The 19,818-nt window shown below is 36.9% G+C and overlaps 1 protein-coding gene across 2 annotated transcripts in view; it reads right to left on the reverse strand.

Moving 5' to 3' along the window:
* Window positions 1–19,818, reverse strand: part of LOC105222226 (calbindin-32) — a 93,467-nt gene that overhangs the window by 39,333 nt on the left and 34,316 nt on the right. For both annotated transcript variants that reach the window (XM_049451930.1, XM_049451929.1), the window contains 3 exons: window positions 15,086–15,382; window positions 14,848–14,933; window positions 10,955–11,044 (listed from right to left, as the gene is read on the reverse strand). In XM_049451930.1, the coding sequence (XP_049307887.1) occupies window positions 10,955–11,044; window positions 14,848–14,933; window positions 15,086–15,263 (354 nt within the window). In that variant the 5' untranslated portion in view covers window positions 15,264–15,382. Of the gene's footprint in view, window positions 1–10,954; window positions 11,045–14,847; window positions 14,934–15,085; window positions 15,383–19,818 lie in introns of those variants that run through there.

Here is a 19,818-nt window from a genome sequence, read left to right on the forward strand (position 1 = left end):
CGCGCAAAGATTGGAGCTGTACCTACCGACTTTACGTAAGATTTCGCGTAATGTTACAGTCAATGAGGGAACGTTATAGAGTCATGTTTAATGACATTTTCGTGTCTGAATTGGAAGATGATAATGTGGACGACTTTTGGTTCCAACAAGACACAATCAATTTATTGAAGAAAACTTTTGTTGAGCGCATTATATCGCATCGGGGCCTATGACATGTTATTCAAAATCCTCAGATTTCACGCAGCTGGATTAATTTGTGAGGTTATGTAAAGTCGCTTGTGCACGCAGATAAGTCTGAGACGATTGACGTCTTAGAACAGAACAACCGGCGCGTAATTGCTAATTTCTGCAAAAAGTTGTAGAAAATTTGGTGTCTCGGCTGTAATTTTTTCGAGCCATCAGCAGCAATCACTTCCCCAAAGTCATATTTAAAACATAATGCAAACATTTAGTTTTATAATAATGCTAAATTTTCTGCCATAATATTAAGTAATATGCGTTTTAATTCTTCTGCTATGTTATCACTAACTGATTCCAGACATATATTCATTGAAAGATAGACAACATGGGGACCTAGATTTCCAGCTGACCCAAATACTCAGTGACCACGGGAAGCTACACACACAAATTGTCGTAAGATTTAAATGCCTTCTTCTCTCCTAAGAAGTAATACTTAGTCCAGTGGTATCGTATGAGAAAAAAAAAGATGGGAGTAGGTTAGATTTAGTAGATTAAAGTTCCGCCCTCCGGCTTTCGTTGCTTCTTACTACTATAAAAAACCTATGTAATCAGCTTCTATTTATTTTACTGTATGTTCAGTTTAAAAATATACTTTTTTAAATACTGAACTACTTCTTATTTGAATGTGATCTCGAACTTATACGTACTAGGAAATTAAAAAGAAATCACAAAAATTTTATTATTTCTTCTAACAAATAATTAAATATTTAAAATTCAATTCTAAATGAATCTTTTCATTATTTCTTACTTTAGTCTTAAGTTTTTCATCCAAAAAAATAAAATTATGCCACCACTTTGATAACAAATTCATCGCATTAACTGTGGCTAATGATTCCCACAGGCATCCAACAAGCGCAAATTCTAAAACGGAATTCAATTTCTTATGACAGCAGAAGAAAATTAAAATTCCGCCAACGTTTAAGAGTAGTCAAAAGCAAATTTCGCAGCTATCACAGATTTCTTCTGCTACTCTATGTATATATATATATGTGTGTGCTAACAAATGTGCGTGGTAAAAAATTTGCATATGCATTTTAGTCTGGGTGGCAACTTTCGTGAGGAAACCGCAACGTCACAGCAGCCGCACATTTAGCGGAAATACGTCGACATATTGTCAAACTTTGCGAATTTGCCCTTAAGAAAGTGGCTGTGAAAACAGAAGTCAGTCGTAAGGATGCCAGCATGCAGCTGAGCTGGCGCATTGTGATCCATTCAAGGCCAAAACAGGATATGCAGCCATACAATAGCGAAAGGTTACTAAGCGTACAGCGGGGAGTTGAATTGCCCTGCGTGTGTTGAAGTAAAAAGTAAGTTGTGAACAGTGCGGCAGCGGTAATGAAAAAAGTATTTAGGGTGCGAAAACGAATGCACGAAGGAGCTGCAAAAGTTCAACAAAAAATGTTACACAAGAAGAAGATGCACTCGGCAGGGTGGTAAAAGAAACAATAATTTGCATTTTTCAGCATTTAGTAGCGCCAGGCGTTACAATAACGCCGACTGGCAGCCAACTTACAGCTGCTTACAGCTCTAAAGTTTCGCATGATGGAATTTTAAAATGCAACACATTGGCTGTCAAAAGAAGTTTCGCAAAAACCGTAACCAAGGCAGAACTTAGTACGGTTGGAAGCGCATTCCTTTGCTTTTATCAAACAATATTTTCGGTTCTGAAGTAAATTTTAGAACTTGAGAGAAGAAATCGTTTTTGGAGGATGGATGGTAGAAGTTTACTCAAGTGAGGAAAGTTCTCTGAGCGCCATTCAATTGGGAGTAGCCAAAAACGATAGTTTTACATAGGGCTCAAGCAGCTTCCGATTTTAAACTAAGAATCCTCTGTTTATTTGATTAAAAATATTTGAGAAAGCAAATTGTATACCAGATTATTTCTTAGCTTCTACTAATCAATCTTAGTTCGAAGGGTTTCGCTAGATCAGCTCCAGCTGAAATACGAATGTATTGAAAAAATTTCGAAAGCTTTCATCCCAGACTTTAAGTTTCTCAAATTGCCTAGACATTATATGTATATTTCTGTGCTTTTATCTATTCAGTTCCCACGATATGGAATCAAACTTATCGTCAATGATACGAGCTTTGACAGAGACTTTATAGAGTTTGTTGTGAATCTTCTTCTTTATTGGCGTAGACACAGCGCGACAGAAGTTCTTCCTTTTCGCTGTTTGGGGTCAATTGGAGATTCCAATTGTAGCCAGGTCCTTCTCCACCTGGTCTTTCCAACAGAGTGGAAGTCTTCCTCTGCTTCCCTCGTCGGGTACCGTCAAATACTTTCAGACCCAGAGTATTTTCGTTCATTGGGACGGCATGACCCTTTACAACTCAGCCTTATATCTACCGTTGCCAATGCGCAAAGGACCATAAATCTTCCGCAGAACCTTTCTCTCGAAAACTCATAGCACCGACTCATCAGATGTTGTCATCGTACATGCCTCTGAACCATATAGCAGGACGGGGATGATGAGTGACATGTAGAATTTGGTCTTTGTTAGGCGAGAGAGGATTTTATTACTTAGTAACCTACTAAGTTCGAAGTAGCACCTATTAACAAGAGTTATTCTGCAACGAATTTCGATGCTGACGTTATTGTTGGTGTTAATGCTGGTTCCAAGATAGATGAAGTTATCTCCGACTTCGAAGTTATGACTGTCAACAGTGACGTGGGAGCCAAGTCGCGAGTACGACGACTGTTTGTTTGATGACAGGAGATATTTCGTCCGGCCCTCGTTCACTACTAGACTCAATTGCTTCGCTTCTTTTTCCTACTTGGAGAAAGCAGAACTAGCGGCGCGGTTGTTATGGGCAATGATATCGATGTCACCGGCGTACGCCAACAGTTGAAGTACCTTCTCTGTTCAGTTCTGTAGCTCGAATTATTTACTCCAGGAGTAGATTGGAGAAGTTGCACGATAGGTAGTCGCTTGGTCTGAGTCCTCGTTTGGCATCGAACGGCTAGGAGAAGCTCCTTCCCGATACTGACGGAGCTTTTGTTACTGCTCAACGTCAGTTTACACAGATGTATTACTTTTGCGGGTTGTTAATCAGTTGGTTGAAATTCCTAACGTAGTGAAATCTACTCCCTCTGTTTACTTGAAACGGGAGTTTCACCATGTTTCCATATTGTTTACTCAATTTTTTTTTATGTGCCTACTTGTTTACCAGTTTTAATGTGTCCTCAATGGACCGATTATGTAGATCTATGTAGGCTGAATACTCGTACTAGCCATTTTTTAAAACTAACCAAATCAAATATCCATAGGAATATAATATCACTGCTTTTACTTTCTCGATTAGCATTTGATTCTTCCAAATTTATTTTGATATATTATAGATATATATTTAGTATCTATAGTTATCTCAATTCCTTCATAATTAAGGTAACCTGAACTATATATTTCTTTATGCAACTTGTTGTACATGGGTATAAATTTTGGAACTGCTGTCACTGGCCACTTTGAAGGGAAATCTGAAGCAAATAAATTAACGGAAACAGAACGAAGCCAAGGCATGCCGCCACTCTGGTCAGGGTTAACTTGAAGTTGCGCATAATACTGTTATTTTTTCTTTTCAGTGAGTAAGTGCAACGAAGGGCAACTTCTCCTCTGCTTTGTTGTAAATTGCAATTTTGTAGTAACTTATTTAGTTTGAAAAACGTGTAATAAAATTGAATCACCAAAACGCGCAGCTAGTCCTTTATGAATAATGTAACGGCAGTTGAAGCACAAAGCAAGCAGTAATAACAAGCGAGCTACCAGAAATTTTACATTTTGTGCTGTATTACTCTCTACTAGAAAAGTGTATTAAAAAGTTCAAAAACGCGATTGACAGTAATGTTCAAATCTTTTATGAGCGCCTGGAGCGCAGCTATGAGAGCTGCCCCGCCACGATGTACAAACTGTGCTTGGCGATTCTAACATCAAGGTGGGCAAAGAAGATATTTTCAGCTTCCATAGTGAAACATCTCCAAACGGCTCAGCAAGAGGCTGATTGTCTTCGCAAGGCCCGAAAAATGGTTGTCTGTAGTACTAGATTCCAGCATAGGAAAATGCACCAAGCTACTTGGCCGCCTCCGGATCGAAAAGTTCGAAACCAGTTAGGTCATGCTGTGATAGATGGACGACATGCCTACAGTTTCCCAGTTTCCTTGGCATGCATACGCTTCGAGGACCTAACATTGACTTGGTTCATTATCTTATTGTAGCGAAGATATGCGTCCGGCAAATCCAAAAGTTTCAAATCGCAACTTAACGGCGCAACTTAGAGTTAGCAGACGATCAATACAACGTATTGACGTATAACTGTTTTCGTACAAAGTCCAAATAACATGCCGGTTAAAGCCTGTAGATTTTCATATACGTCTGGAATTTTGCCAAAATATGATTGAAATGGCCGAAGAAGATAATGACTTGATAAATTGCCTGTATATGTCTGATGAGGCCCATTTTGATCTAAACAGAAATTTAAATAAGCAACAATTAAACGGAGAATGAATGAAATCCAGACAAAATCCACAAGACGGAACTTCAAGTTCCGTGCGCAGTTACATCAAGGTATATTGTTGGGTCATACATCTTTGAAGAAAACATCGTAACAGTAACTGTCAATGTGCGCCGTTATTTAAAGAAGTTGTACGAGTTTTTATACCCATAAATGCACCTAAAACGTATCCCTTTCAATATCGTTTGGTTCCAGCTAGGTGGAGCAACTGCATACATAGCCAGGCCGGTAATTGCCTGATAATTTGAAAACAAACCAAAATCAAGGAACTCCTCTTTCCGCTTACAGCCTTTTATCTTTCTTCTTTTCTGTCCCAGACTCATAACTATACTCTAACTATTCCAGAATGAATAAGACTTTACAATTGTTTTTAATATCGATTACTATTTTTTCGGGAATTTTTTTAATTTTTTGTAACAAAAAGTTTGTATAAATTATTTACTATCTCCGGGAGACATAAAAGTAGAAACGTCTAGGTTAAGTACGGGACTATCATACAGTGGTTCGACACTTTAACTAAATCTAATTTAAAATTAGTAAAAATCCAAATTTCTTAAAGAAATATACTTTCAGTAAGAACCGATTTCAACTGAAGTTTCTTCTAATGTAAAACGATAAAAAAGCTGCTGCTTGTAAAAAATGTAGCTTCGCAGGTTCCATTACACCTACATATATGAAATATTATCAAGGACACACACCACGTGTTAAAGAAGAGACCAACCAAAATCTATCAAAGCTGTAATTATTTCTGTACTTATCTAACTTTTCTAGCAATTTATAATTAGCACTGGCGAAAAGTTTGGTGGAAAGGTGCGTTGACGCAAAAAAATTTATTTTCCATTCGTGTCAAAGAATATTTCTAACTCACAATGGCTGTGAAATTTTAAATTCAAAATCTACGCATCAAATCACTTGTATGCAATAAATAAAAACATTTTCACCTCATTACTGTTCATCACCGTCTGTCGCACACATACAAACGCACATCCTCGTGCTCGAGGGCGCACTAATTAAAAGTGACACGTGTAATGCGTCAAAGACACATGTGGCAACTGTGGCACAAGAACCACAAGCAAAGCCGCAGCTGCAACCGCAGCCACAACCACCAGTGTGTGCGTGCAGCTGGGCGCTGCCGAAAGAGAAAAACAAAACCAAGTTGGGCGTAAGGAAATCATAACAGACACAACTGCAAACTGTTGAGTAATGAGTGGCGCAGAAAAGTCAAAAAGCAAGTGCAGAGCGTGCGAACAATTGCATGTGCTCACGCAAAGATGCACGCACACAACTACAATTGTAGTTGAAATAAATTTTAATATACATTAGGATAGTGCTTAAGATTTTGATTTCGAAAACTTTCTTAAGCTTCTTCCATTTTTGAATTTAAATTTAGGTATGATTTCTTTCTAGCGTGGGTTGCCGTTTAAGCGACTATGGTAAACAAAGAAGTCAGGGAGAGTTAAGTTCGTTTGTAACCAAACATTTTATGCTCCATTATCAAAATGTAACGTAAAGATGTCACTATAATCACCAATTGATCAAATAATTCCTGAAATATAGTATTCCATCTCAAGTGGGCGACCCACTTCCATTGTCCAGATGGACCGATGAAAAGAAAATTACTCGGAGTTCTATTGATGACCAGATACATCATGATTATTTATACATACATATATAAAACTATAACTATCTCCATTAGTTTACGATAATACAAACGACCGTTAGGTAAAAAAAAACTATTATAGGCTGTTGCAACATATTGCAATATTATAAAAGTAATGATTTCCAACTTTACAGACCAAATACCAAACATGTGAATTTACTAGCCCACCCTAATCTCACCACAATACATTGTACATATACTATAGCCAAAATTTTGCCAGCAGACTTGTTGCTGCCACCGAATTATAAATAAAGCAACAAAGTTTGTAACCAACACGCTTTTTATCGCTCCTAAGCCATTTTCTTGCTTTCCACATTGGTTTTATTTACGCTCTCATCCGCGTTGTTTTTTCGTTGGCAGCAGCGCGATTTATTTCTTTGTTCGCCCGTCAGTCTGACAGTCAACACAATGCATTTTGTATGCAGCTGTCACTTTGACATCTTGTTTGTCATACACTTTCTTGGCACACTGTGCGCGCAAAGATTTCTGCTGTGTTACTTGTTTTGTTGGTTTTTCTTGTAACTTTTTTGATTGAGTGCATTGTGGTTGTGTTAACATGGTCTGCTGCTCTGGTGCCTTGGCCCTAAATTAATTTGGTCGAATATATTTTGATATTTGGCTCATGTTCACAAAATTCAAAAGTCAACTTTCAAATTATAGAATTTATTTTTGAGTGTGTTGGAATCTACTTGCTTACTTACAAATCGGTATAATTTAAATGCGTTACTTTACTATAAACTACAATTTTTTGTTTTATATATAATATTCACTGTTCAACTAACCCCCGGATCAATTTTTATTCGATATCTGAACTTGTACTCTTTCAGGTCAATGGCTACGTAGAGGTTAAAATGTTAGCTACCTGAAACGGTGTCAAAAATTTTAAAGAGAAGTGCTTCGACTTTTAAGCTTCAAGAAGTCAGAATATTCTTTTAAAAATGCAAAAAGATACCAGGATACTTTTTTTCATATCACTTATGAGTTTAATTACCAACACTTCTCTAATTATTGGAATAAAATTCCTTCCCTAACTACCACAAAGCCCCAGTAACAAAAGTACGACTGAAAAATAATGCAGACTTCTATAGGCTGACAACTGGTCTTTCTAAATCTAACCGTCATTATCTCATCATTCTCAATATCATTTATATCAACTTTATCGAGTTTCAACAAACTTATTGAGTATTATCATTGTTGGTTTAGAGACACATAGTTGCTGCTGACCAGATATTCACTATCCTACAGGTTTTAAAATAAAAATTATTATGAGATTATTTCAGAGATATCATACGAATGAAATAAAGGTTATATCAACAATAATAATATTTGAAAAAATACGTTTTAGGCTAAAAACGATTTTATATTGGTCCTCTCTTTGTTTTTTAATCAACAAAATATTCAGACAAATAGGAGGATTAAGTGAAAGAGCTAAAATAGTTGAATGTTTGGCAGCTTAAACCTAAAATGCTTAGTCACACATAACATAGTGTTAACATGCTTTGACAGAAGAATCAATACAGAATAAATTTCAATCTTAAAATCAGAGAAAGAGCTTTGAACAAAGAGTAAAACAACCCGCTTTTGACAAATCATCTCTCAGACTCTTTTCATTAGAGCGAAAGCCAAAGAGAAAATTATTTTGAGGTTTGAATAGCAATTGATTGTAGATTTCGCCCAGTCGCCATTATCACGAATTCTCTAGGCAGTAAGAAATCTCTCTTCTTCTTTACTGGCGTAGACACCGCTTACGTGGTTGTAGGCATGTTAACAACAGCGCGTCAGTCGTTTTTTTCGCTATTTAGCGCCAATTCGAAATATCAAGTTCTCCACCTGATCACTTCAACGGAGTGGAGGTCTTCTTCTTCCTTTGCTTCCACCGGCGGGTATTTAATCGTCGTATATATCGTATCGTTTATCCACTGAGGTAATCGCCATTTCTATTGCGTAAAAGGTCATAAATCATCCGCAAAACCTTTGTATCAAACACTCCTAAGACCGACTCATCAGGTGTTGTCATGGTCCATGTCTCCGCACGCTATAGCAGGACGGGTATGATGAGCGTTTATAGAGTTTCATCTTTGTTTTCAATTGCCTTCTCAGTTTAATGTAGCACCTGTTGTCGAAAGTGATTCTACGTTGGATATCAAGGCTGATGTTGTTTTCGGTGTCGATGCCGGTTCTAACATAGACGAAATCATCTACGTCTGCACAGTTATGATTGTCAACAGTGACGCGCGAACCAAATCGCGAATGCGATGACTATTTGTTTGAGGGCACTAGATTTCATATTGTCCTCGTTCACAAGCGGAATTTGAAAATATAACTGGAAAAGTGCTATACTCAGTGTAAAAAACTAAGAAAAAACTATTTTTTTTGGAAGCCGCTTCCTTTGTCCTTTTGTCACACCCATATTTGGATAAGAATTTATTTTTATGTATGTCGTGTGCACTTAACCCACATATTATCCTCCATCACATATTGTTCACAACTCACTCGCAAACAGAGTCATACACAAAAAAGGTCACCATTGAAAATCAAATAAATAAATAATTTCAACGCCTTTCTTTTAGTCAATACGACAATAAAAGGATGTTAGAGGACACTTTTGTTTGATTGGTTGCGGATTTATTCACGCAATGCAAATGGGTTATTATTGGTTGAATGTGCTGTAGTGGGCGGAAAAAGGTTTGAAAAATTAAATACAATTATTTACTTTAACAGAAAAAGGTTTTTTAAGGCAATTGCAAATATGAGAATATTAAAGCAGAACAATGTTGTCACACTTGTAAAATGATATTTGAATGCCTTATACGTACTCTTATGACGACATACTTCTGCAAGAACGTGTGCGGAATCGTTGCCAATGTTGGAAAAGGCTTACGGTGATTCAGCTTTATCAAAATCACAATTCTACGACAGGTACAAAGCCTTCAACGACGGTCGGGAGATCATTCTGGACATGCCTCGTTCTGGACATGCCTCGTTCGACTTCAGCCATTGATGAAAATATTAAAACCGCGAAGCATATGGTGCTTAAAAATCGTCAGGAAAGTGTTAGAGAGATGGCAAAAGAGCTTAACATCCCTCGCTAGTCCATTCCAATGATTTTGGCGGATATTTTGGATTTGAAACACGTTCTTGTCAACTCGTCCCGATAAACCTGAAATTTTGTAAAATAAACCGCTCTCTTTTGACTTTCTTGATATTGCGAATTCCTATCCGACATTCATGGAGAGCATTATAAGTGCCGATGAGACATGGGTTCAAGAGGTTGACATGCAAGTAAGTCAACAATCATCGGAGTGGGTTATTTGCAATTTTCCGGTGCATTGGCTTCTCGACGATTACGTGTGGGTTTTCTGTGCCCCAAATGCGACAATTCTGCTTGTTAACGTAACCATCGAGGTGGAAATGAGCCTCGTCCGAAAAGATGATTTTTCGGTAAAATTGACCATCCTCGGTCAAACGATCTTCTGCCCAATCTGCGAACTGTAGACGGCTTTTTTCTAGTAAATAGCGACCCATTTCGTAAATTTTAGACTTTTTACTGAATATTTGTCACTTTCCGAATGGTATTTGACGTTTCCAATGTCGAAATATAGATAATTCACATTTAAAACGTTAGATGACCCACCCTATATAATTTCTTCAATAAAAAAATACATGTTATTTTCATATTTTTCTGGGCTTGGCCACTCTAAAACTACTACAAACTTACGCATTAAACCGATAAATAAACACAGTCAGGTTATTTAAGCAAATAAGTAATAGGGCATATAAACATAGCGCCCGTAGAAAAATACAACTGTCTGTGATTTGCTTTGTACGCACTTCATTTAATCCATTAATTCTTAATAAAAGCAAAGCGCTGTTAGGCGTATGAGTAACTTCTGCCTGTTTTGCTTGCAAATGTACCAGCGCCCTGTTTATGTACACGATTTACCTGTTGGAAGATACTACTGTGTACATTGCATACTTTTGATCTGTTAACAAGTGGACTATAACAGTTACATATTTTCGGTCTGCCCTTTAATACCTTCTTCGTGCTACATTTTCGAGCAGTCAGCAACGCATACGCGTGTTTTGGCCGCTGGGCGTTTGCGTCGTTTCTGCGGAGAAAATGCTTCAAATGTGTACACACATGAACACATAAATTATTTCAATTCGTTGCGGCAACTTCTCCGGCAAAAAACGGACAAAGTCCTAAAAAAAAACTTTCATGCGACAATCAATTTGCATGCGACAGACTTCAAAGTGATTGCGCTAAACCAAACAAAAAATTGCTTTCAGAAACAATAAAAAACCGCTTTGATTAATCTGCAAAATAAATAGAAAAAAAGGTAGCTCGACTTTCAGCCGCATAAGGAAGACAAATATGCTTACAAGGGCCAGCGCACCTTTCGTTCCCGCACAAATTCTTTCTCTTTAACTTTTTGCCAGCCTTTGTGCATATTTTTCCGCATAACCTTTTTACTTGCCAACTGCCTCAAAGACCTTCATTCCACGCTTATTCACTTCAATTCTTTATATTTTCTTCACTTCACTTACCTCTCTAATGTCGATTTTGCCATCCTGATTATCATCGTAAGCCTCCATGAAACACGATTTCAGCTCCTCAAGCATTGTGTCGGTGACAGCCTAAAAATGAAAAAAATAAAGCGTAAGAAAAAGAAGTTGAGAAAGTGCACACAAATCCACCAAATCGTTATAACAAAGCCAGTTGTATGTATGTATTGTGAAAGGATACTTGAAAATGTGTGACGCAGCGAAGGGCATAGAAATCAATGCGGGCTTAAAGTATGATAAAGTGGCAATGCTGCTAAGCAACTCAGTGAAAGCGCCGGCTTCTACGCCGCCAACATGCTTGACTGGCAAAAAATGCTGAGTGCTTGAGCGTTTGGTAGAGTTTTGCTTTTTTCTCGCTCTCCGTTTGTAATTTTTTATCTGAATTTCTAAGTTTAAGCTGTATTTATGGAAATAAGCGAGATTTCTATGCCAAAAATGAGATTTGTACGCGCAAAAATGTTTAAATATGTATATGCATAGTAAGAAAGCCTGTATTATCTTTTTAAATCATGCAAAATTTATTCTAAAGCGAATAGGTATGGTGTAATAACAGCTTTTTGTTGTAGAAGAAATATTTTTACGTTGAATGTGCTAAATTTTTGGATAATCCTTTTCATAATACAATATTATTATGAATTTCGAAGGTGAACAAAATAAATTTATTTTTTAAGCAGATGTTATTATACGCTACTTTTACTAATCTGTCAGTCTTAAATTCAAATGTTTAAACTTTTGGTTAAAAACAAGAAAAAGCATAACTTTCTTCAGTGTTAGTAACGTTGCTTTGAACATTAATCTATGCCAAGTTCCGTAAAGATATTTTGTCTATTTAAAAAGTTTTCCATACAATGACTTGGATTGGATCTGTTAATTTGGCAGCTATATACAATAGTTGATCGATATCAGCGGTTCCGACAAATGAGCAGCTTCTTGAGGAAACCAGGACGTGTGCAAAATTTTTGGTCGATATTTTAAAAACTGAGAAACTAGTTCGTACTTATACGGATAGACGTACGGACTTGGTTAAATCGACTCTGCCGTCATACTGATCATTTATATGTATTATTTGTTTTAATACAAATCTAGTGTCAAAATTAATCAGAGTACAATTATATAATTATAAAGCAGAATGTGTAGAATCTATAATATGTGCAGAATTATACTAATATGTTTATGGGTTATGAATAATTATTTTCACAAAAAAAGTTCAAAACTCAAAACCTGCATATTTTCAAATTTTTGATAAAATCAGACTAACGGAGCCACACTGCTTGGAACCGAAATTTTGATCGTGTTAACGACTTTTTATACTCTCACAAGAGAGAGTATACGAGGTATGACAATTAAGTAATGAGACTGATTACATAGAAACCGTATATTTGAAAATTATTCTACAACTCTGCCATCCCCTTCAAAGTAGTCCCTTTGGGCAGCTATACAGCGATTCCAGTGCGTTTTCCATGCTTCGTAACATTTCTGGAACGCTTCGACTGAGATGTCCGCGAGTACCCTCGTCACGGCCGCCTGGATGTCCGTAATCGACTCAAAATGAGTTACTTTGTCCACCGATTTTGTTTCAGGAAACAACATGTCACAGGGTGACATGTCGGGCGAATAAGGTGGCTGTTGCAACACGGCGATCCCTTTAGAGGCCAAATACTGGGACACGCTAAGGGCGGTGTTCCACGGCGCGTTGTCGTGATGAATGATCCAGTTACGAGCGATGTCTGGGCGAACCCTGTTGACTCGTTTTCGCAATCCTTCGAATACTTGGCAATAGTAGACTTGCTTCACAGTTTTCCCGGGTGGAACGAATACTTTTTGGACGATTCCACGGCTATCAAAAAGGCAATAATCATCGTTTTCACCTACGACTTGCTCATGAGAGTTTTTTTCGGGCGGAGGGCCCGCGGAGACAACCATTGTGAGCTTTGGCACGACTAAGAACACTATCACCATATACTCTTACAATTTTAGCGTAAGTTTCCGAAGCTTTTTCGCCCAATCTGGCGCAAAATGTTATCGCGACGCGTTGCTCTTGATTTCATTTTTCCAACGAGCACTACAAACACATGTCTACTCAACTTGACGCAGCAGGCGAACTAAACAAGCTAGATGATATACATATATATCAATGGAGAGGGGAGAATTCCGGAAAAAGAGAAAAGGAATTTCAAGGTCACAGGTTTACCGCAAGCGCGGCAATAAAATCAGTCTCATTACTTTATTGTCAAACCTCGTTTTCATTTGCAGTTTCTTGTAACAGTTAGACCTAATAAAGATAGATATGGGTAGCTGTTCAAAAGAAAGGCGATGGGAGCCGGGGCGTGGTGCAACTTCCAATCGGCTGCGATGTCTTGCCGGATCCCATTGACCCTTCGTTTGAGCCTCTTGAAGACTTCTACGTGAAACTTGGCGTAGACGCTTTATCTAGAAAGAACAAATTCATGGTAGACGTTGCCTTTGATGTCAAAACAGACCAAGAGCATCGTTTTCATTTTGGATTTGCTCATTCTCCCGGTCTTCATCAGCGTCCTCTTCCCGGTCCTGCAAAAATGCCTGGTGACACCGAAACACACCACTTCTTGCTAAAGCAACATCTGGGTAAGCCTGCTTGATCATATCAAACGTAACTGCCGCAAATTTACCGACGAACGCAGCATTTTCGTCCAGGTGCTCGGAGACAACTGACCAGTCGGTGTATCGATACGCGGACGCTCCAAAGTAAAATCGAGGTGCGAGAAAATCAATCCTATTACTTTCCGGACAAACCCTGTATAAATGATCAGCATGTAACGAATGATCCAAGTATAGGTACTTTTTTCAATAGCCTTTTTTTGACAGATCACGCTTGATTCATGTAAAGCTATCATATTATTTTTGTTCAGTATTGTTTGGAATTTCATCAAGGAAAAACCTGTCCCTGATTAACGTTTACAAATTGTTCCACTTTATTACAAAAATTTTCGTTCTATAAATAATGTGTTTCGCACACTTCGCTAAACTTATGGTCCACATAATCGGCTTACTGAGAGTACTATTCGCAACACCATCACCCATCTTGAGACCCAGCATTCATAATTGGATAATATTCGACCGAATAGACCATGGCCGGCATGCAGGGAAGAAAATATAGCCAGCTGTAGCGGAGAGTGTACAGTAGTGAATTGATTCTACGCCGCTCGTAGCAATTCGGTCTGACGACTTGACGCATTTTACGTCGAAATTTTAAATGGAAGGCGTACAAAAAGCAGTTTGCCTATCGACCTTCCCATGCGAGATCGCTCGGCTCTATGAGCTCTTGAAAAGTTCCAAGCCAAATTTTTTCAACTCAAACAAAATTGTCGTCATTGGGACAAAGAGCAGCCTAAAGAGATATAAGCTGTAAGAAGCTGTCATTTCATCCAGACAAACAACGGTTTGGTGTGGTTTCAGTCCCGGGACTGGCCTAACAGCCGTAATTTTGTATCAAAATAAAAATATTAAAATTGGCTTATATTCTCAAAAACTTCTGAGAAGGAAATTCGATTCCTTTTTTCTCCTTCCAAAATTTGCCCTTCTTTGATTAACTGACCTAACCCCTTAAATAGTTGTCGCGTAGCCAACTAAAGAAATATATTTTTTCAGTTAATTTATTAGTGTTCTGTATTAAAATTGGATTATACAATTAAAAAATGTCGGATTCTAAGGTTTGTGTTAAGCTTATTTATTTGCTAATTTTGAAATGGAGAAAGGAATCATGGGCTATTATAACAATGCCTTAAAACTAAAAATAGCTAATAAAATATTAAATAATATTGAATATTTTATTAAACGTTTCTCAGAAATAAAAATAAATTACATTGATCACAAATGTTTAATAAATTCTAACTTACTTCTGGACTGATATCGGTGGCATTTGCACTCGATACGAATTCGCGCAGGAAGCCATCCAATTCTGTGCCTTCAATGTAACCGTTACCTGTAGAAATACAAAAATACAGAATTTGATAAGAAATGCAACAGAATTTTAAAAGATTTTTCAAATTCAATATTTAATACAATATTACAATCAATCACTACAATTTAGTTGCAATAATGCAATTTTTTTCATTATTGTCAACAGGTACTCACCATCTTTGTCGTAATGTGCCCACACATCCATAAATTGATTAGCTGACAACTTTTTCAATTCACGCGATTCCGGATCACGGTATTGACGCATGAAATTATGTGCCTTCTCGATTTGTACGCGCTTTGCAGCAGCTGCGGCGGCAGCGGCTGAAGCGGTAGCTGCACTGGGTGACTCCATAACTTAGAATATGTGTTATTAACTTGCTACTGTTCTAAAAATAACTACTCCGTTTCTTATGACGCGAGTTACACGGCGTGTGTAACGGGTTTTGGCTGAGCTTGGCTAAAAATAAAGAGCTGTAATTATAGAGAAAATTGTAAATATGTATAATGAGTTGAAGGTTTAATTTGTTTAAAAAAACTTCAATGTGTCAAAAATTTATTGAAAAATACATATATGCCAGAAACTTAAGCATCGTACATATTATTCCCAAATTTGATATTTAACCGCACTGTCAAAAACTCCTAATTCTATGCGTCGGTTGTCAAAAACTCATAACCAATTTTCAGCGCAGCGTGCAACGACAGTGTTGCTATCATTTATTTGCTGTCACTGCTGTCGGTTGCAAAGATGTGCGGGTCGTAAGCTTGACAGTTAGGGTTGTGCAGAAGCAGAGGAAATGATAAAATTCGCAAAAATTTTAAATTTTGCGGTTAATGTACAAAAATAAAACTAAAAAATCGAAAAGAATATTGTAGTACCGTAGGTTTGACGCCAACGAATGAGCATAAAATAAAACGCATAAAACGCAAAATTCAAATAGTTCTCGGTATCATCGCTTTCGCATTCGCACTGCAACGCCACGCTTAAAGTATCACTTGCAATTGCGTAAATAGGATTAGAGAGCATGCACGTTCGGAAACCCGGCTGATGCAAGTGTTTTTGCAGGTGGAAGTAGCCCTGATTCGCTTTTTTTTCCAGTTTTCGCTTAAATTGCACGCAACTTGAACAACGCACCTGACTCTCAGGGCAGCTCTAGTGTTCACGCAGCCATTCACTGCCATAAATGACACCTGAGTCGTCGAAAAAATGGAAGCCACAATAAAGCTTTGGCATTGATAGAGTCTCGTAAACTGCGGTTAATTTCGAAAGCACTTTGCTATCGCAGACAGTGGAAAGTGAAGCGCTAGAATACATTGTGTGAAATTAATCCGAGCAATTGTTGGCCTCAATTGGAAAATTTAACACGATAAGGCTTTCAAATTGGCATTAAGAGGAAAATAAACAAGAAATTCAATTAAATAAAAGTTGAGAGCACGTTTTTTGCCAAACGGAATTTTATGGTAGTGTAAAGGGGTCGCAGAATATATGTAGTAGGCTACTAGTTATTTAATCAGAATTAAGAAGGAGCATTGAATGTGTTATATATTTCTGTCCAACATAAATCCAGCATAAAAGTTAAGTTTCTGACATTGAATAAGTTCGCCAACTCAGACTATTTTTTTAAATGTGACCCTCCCAATATAACGTTCTGTATATGCAGGATTTTCGAACATTGTTTGATATGTTGGCAGGATTAAAATTTTCCGCAACGAATCGAAATTGATTACAATTATAAATAACTTATTTTTATATCGGCGAAACCAATGCTGAATATACCTAATGGGAAAACTACTAACCAATATAAACCGCCTTTGAACCAGATCTGGACTCTGGGTCCCTGTTACGTAGAAAATCGGAATGAACCCTGACTTTTATGCAGTCAAGATCTGTCAATTTGTTATGCTTGTACTTATTCAATTGAATATGAACGTTTATTGAAAATATTAGATGTTTTAAAAATTGAAAGTGATTTTATAAAGCACTAAAAAAGAAAGTAATACTGCACAGCCCCTGATTAACTTCTTTATGATAGTCACAGTTAATAGTTAAATTGTATAGAGAAGCAGTATACGGAGAGAGGATGACCTATTTATCCTAGTTTTTGTTATGCCAGTGCATAATTTTGTTAATTAAAATCGGCTAATTTGTATGATGGTCAAGGCTTGGTTTTGATACAAATCTAAGTTTCTTTCTAGGTGCCACTAAAATATCAGACATGAGATGTAGGGAAAACTATCCAAAAATAAAATCTCCCTCTACACAAATAAAATTTACTCTCAGCTAGTAATATATAAAATATGTAAATAAAACATTTTTCTTCAGTAAGGTTTGCCATTTCATCATGGAAAGATAACAACAACGAGTCGAAATTATTAAAATTTACTACCGAAATTCGAAGTAGGTAGGTCTCAACTTTCCACTACGTCCAATTTATGGTCGTCATAATCGTAATGTCATATCAGCAATTGATCGTCTAGTGGAAAAATTTAAATCCATAGGTACAGTACAAAATGTTCCTGTGCCAGTGAGCCAAAGAAGTGTTCATAGTGTTGAGAATATTGCTGCCGCTAGCGCATTAATTGAGGAAAACCCAAATCAGTCTCCCTTCCGTCGTTCTCAAACGTTGGGCATCTCTGTGACGTTGTTGTGGCGAATTGCGAAAAGATCTTGGCGTGCATACTTACAAGATCAAATTGACGCAAATATTGAAGCCGCTTGATCCGTATTTTCATCGAAAAATCATCTTCATCGACAGCCTAATTTCTGGCTGAACGGCTTCGTCAGTAAAAAAAATATACGCAATTTATCAGACAGCAATTCACACGTTCTCCATGAGTCTCGCAGTCCGAAAAAATTATGGTTTGGTGGGATTTATGGCCCGGTGGCGTTATTGGCCCGTACTTCTTCTGTAATGATCAAGACCGGCACGTTACAATGAATGGAAATAACTACCGCTCAATGATAACCGAGTATTTTTGACCCGAATTGGATGATATGGGCTTGGACAATACATGATTCTAACAGGACGGTACCACAAGCCACACAGTGAATGTCACAATCGATTCATTGAAAATCAAGTTTTCTATACATAATGTCATCGAATGTACTTTCACAGGAATAAAGAATTTCATTTATATCCCAAACCGCTTTTTTAACTTTTGTAGCGTTCTTTTTGAAAAACCTGTTACATATTTGTCCGAAGTAAAAATCAGCACATAGTGTGCCTTTTTATTCAATTTAAAAGAGAGTTTATATCTCAATCATGTTAAAAGTCAAAAAATTTAATTTAAATTTCTTTTAATTTATTTTTAAACAAGAAAAAATGTGTTCCAAATTCACAAAAAGAAAAATTTCTTTAATAATTTTCCCTAAAATTCCAAATGCCGAGTAAAATATCGAACCTCAAAAATCAATCATAGCATTGTACAAAAAAAGCAGGATTTAAATCTCAACGATAAAATTTTCAGGGTGTACTGGTATAAAATAGATTTTATCTTCAAAAAGATCAAATATTTCCGAAACACCCATTTTAACTGATGATTCTATTGCAGCTGACCAGTGTTCAGAAGGCTTCAGTTTATCATTGACATAGCTTTCGTGAGGTTTATGAAAAAGTCTCAATGCCACAAAATATCAATTTTCAGTTTATATTTTGTAAACACTACATTTTGTCATTGACAAATAATTGTATCTCTCATTTTCAAACTTAATCTTCATGAACAACTTCTTGAATTCTTATACCAGCAATAAGGTTTTTGTCTTTTTGTTGATAACCATAAAATAATTAACATTTACCATAGCCACAGTAACATGTGAGCGGATCTACTAATTATTACTATATACTACAAGTAGATATACAAAAGTTTAATTTTCTTCTATTTTTCGAATTTTTAGTTTTGTACACAAAAATGGTTTTTAACGATATAAAAAATTCAAAAACCATCTAAGCAAACGTCAAATTCAATTAAGGTCTCTAATTGCAAGTGTTTCTTGCATAAAACAAATAGTGTTATCATAATTAAATCTAAATTTCAATTAAGCGGGCATTCGCCACCCTTTGCAAACTAATTCGTACAGCTGACTGCCGTTAACACGCGCAGAACTGTCTGATTTCGCGGCTTGCTACCCACTCACGGACATACAAATACACTCAATTACAGTTATTTAAGTATGTTCGTATATATTGGATTTGCTTCTTATGCATGTTACACAGCAATTTTAACAGCTTTGAACAGAGCTTTTCAATTTAGCCGACAGGTTGCATGCAACACTATAAAACAATGCACAACAGCGAGAAGCGAAAATGAAAAGCAAACCAGAACCAAATACAAAAATTAAAACAAACAGAAAAGTAAAAGCAAAGCAAAGAAATAAAAAAAAACTGAAAACAAAAACAAAACAAACAACGAAATGAAAGCATGAACTTGACATACAGCCGCTGCCACTCATTGACATACATTCGTTCCATCACAACGGTCGTGCCTACTTCAGCACACGTGCACTCACAGCTAGCAAAGCTATTTTGGAATTCATGGTAGCAACTTCTTCGCAGTTTGAAACTTTCGACATGCCATACCACACCAGCCAAGGTAAATTTTATTGCGGGTAAGAATTGCTATGGGATTCGCAGAGATTTACGGTACAGTAAATGAGTAGCTGGCAACATGTGTGGGCGGTAGGAACTTTATGGGGAAAACGATATAAAATGCTATGTAGGCGGCGCAGAAATTATTTATCTGTGAATTTTGACAAAACTGCTTGGTTAAATAAGTACCACGCTATACTTCTATTCTTAATGTTTTAGTCTTATCCCCACAGATTATTTATTTTGGAAAATACATAACTTCTGGAGTTCCAACATGAGTTTCAGATTGTGCCATATGGTTTTATAGTCCAAAGAAAGTAATAA

Source organism: Bactrocera dorsalis, chromosome 3, assembly GCF_023373825.1.
Source record: "Bactrocera dorsalis isolate Fly_Bdor chromosome 3, ASM2337382v1, whole genome shotgun sequence".
NCBI classification, from domain to species: domain Eukaryota; kingdom Metazoa; phylum Arthropoda; class Insecta; order Diptera; family Tephritidae; genus Bactrocera; species Bactrocera dorsalis.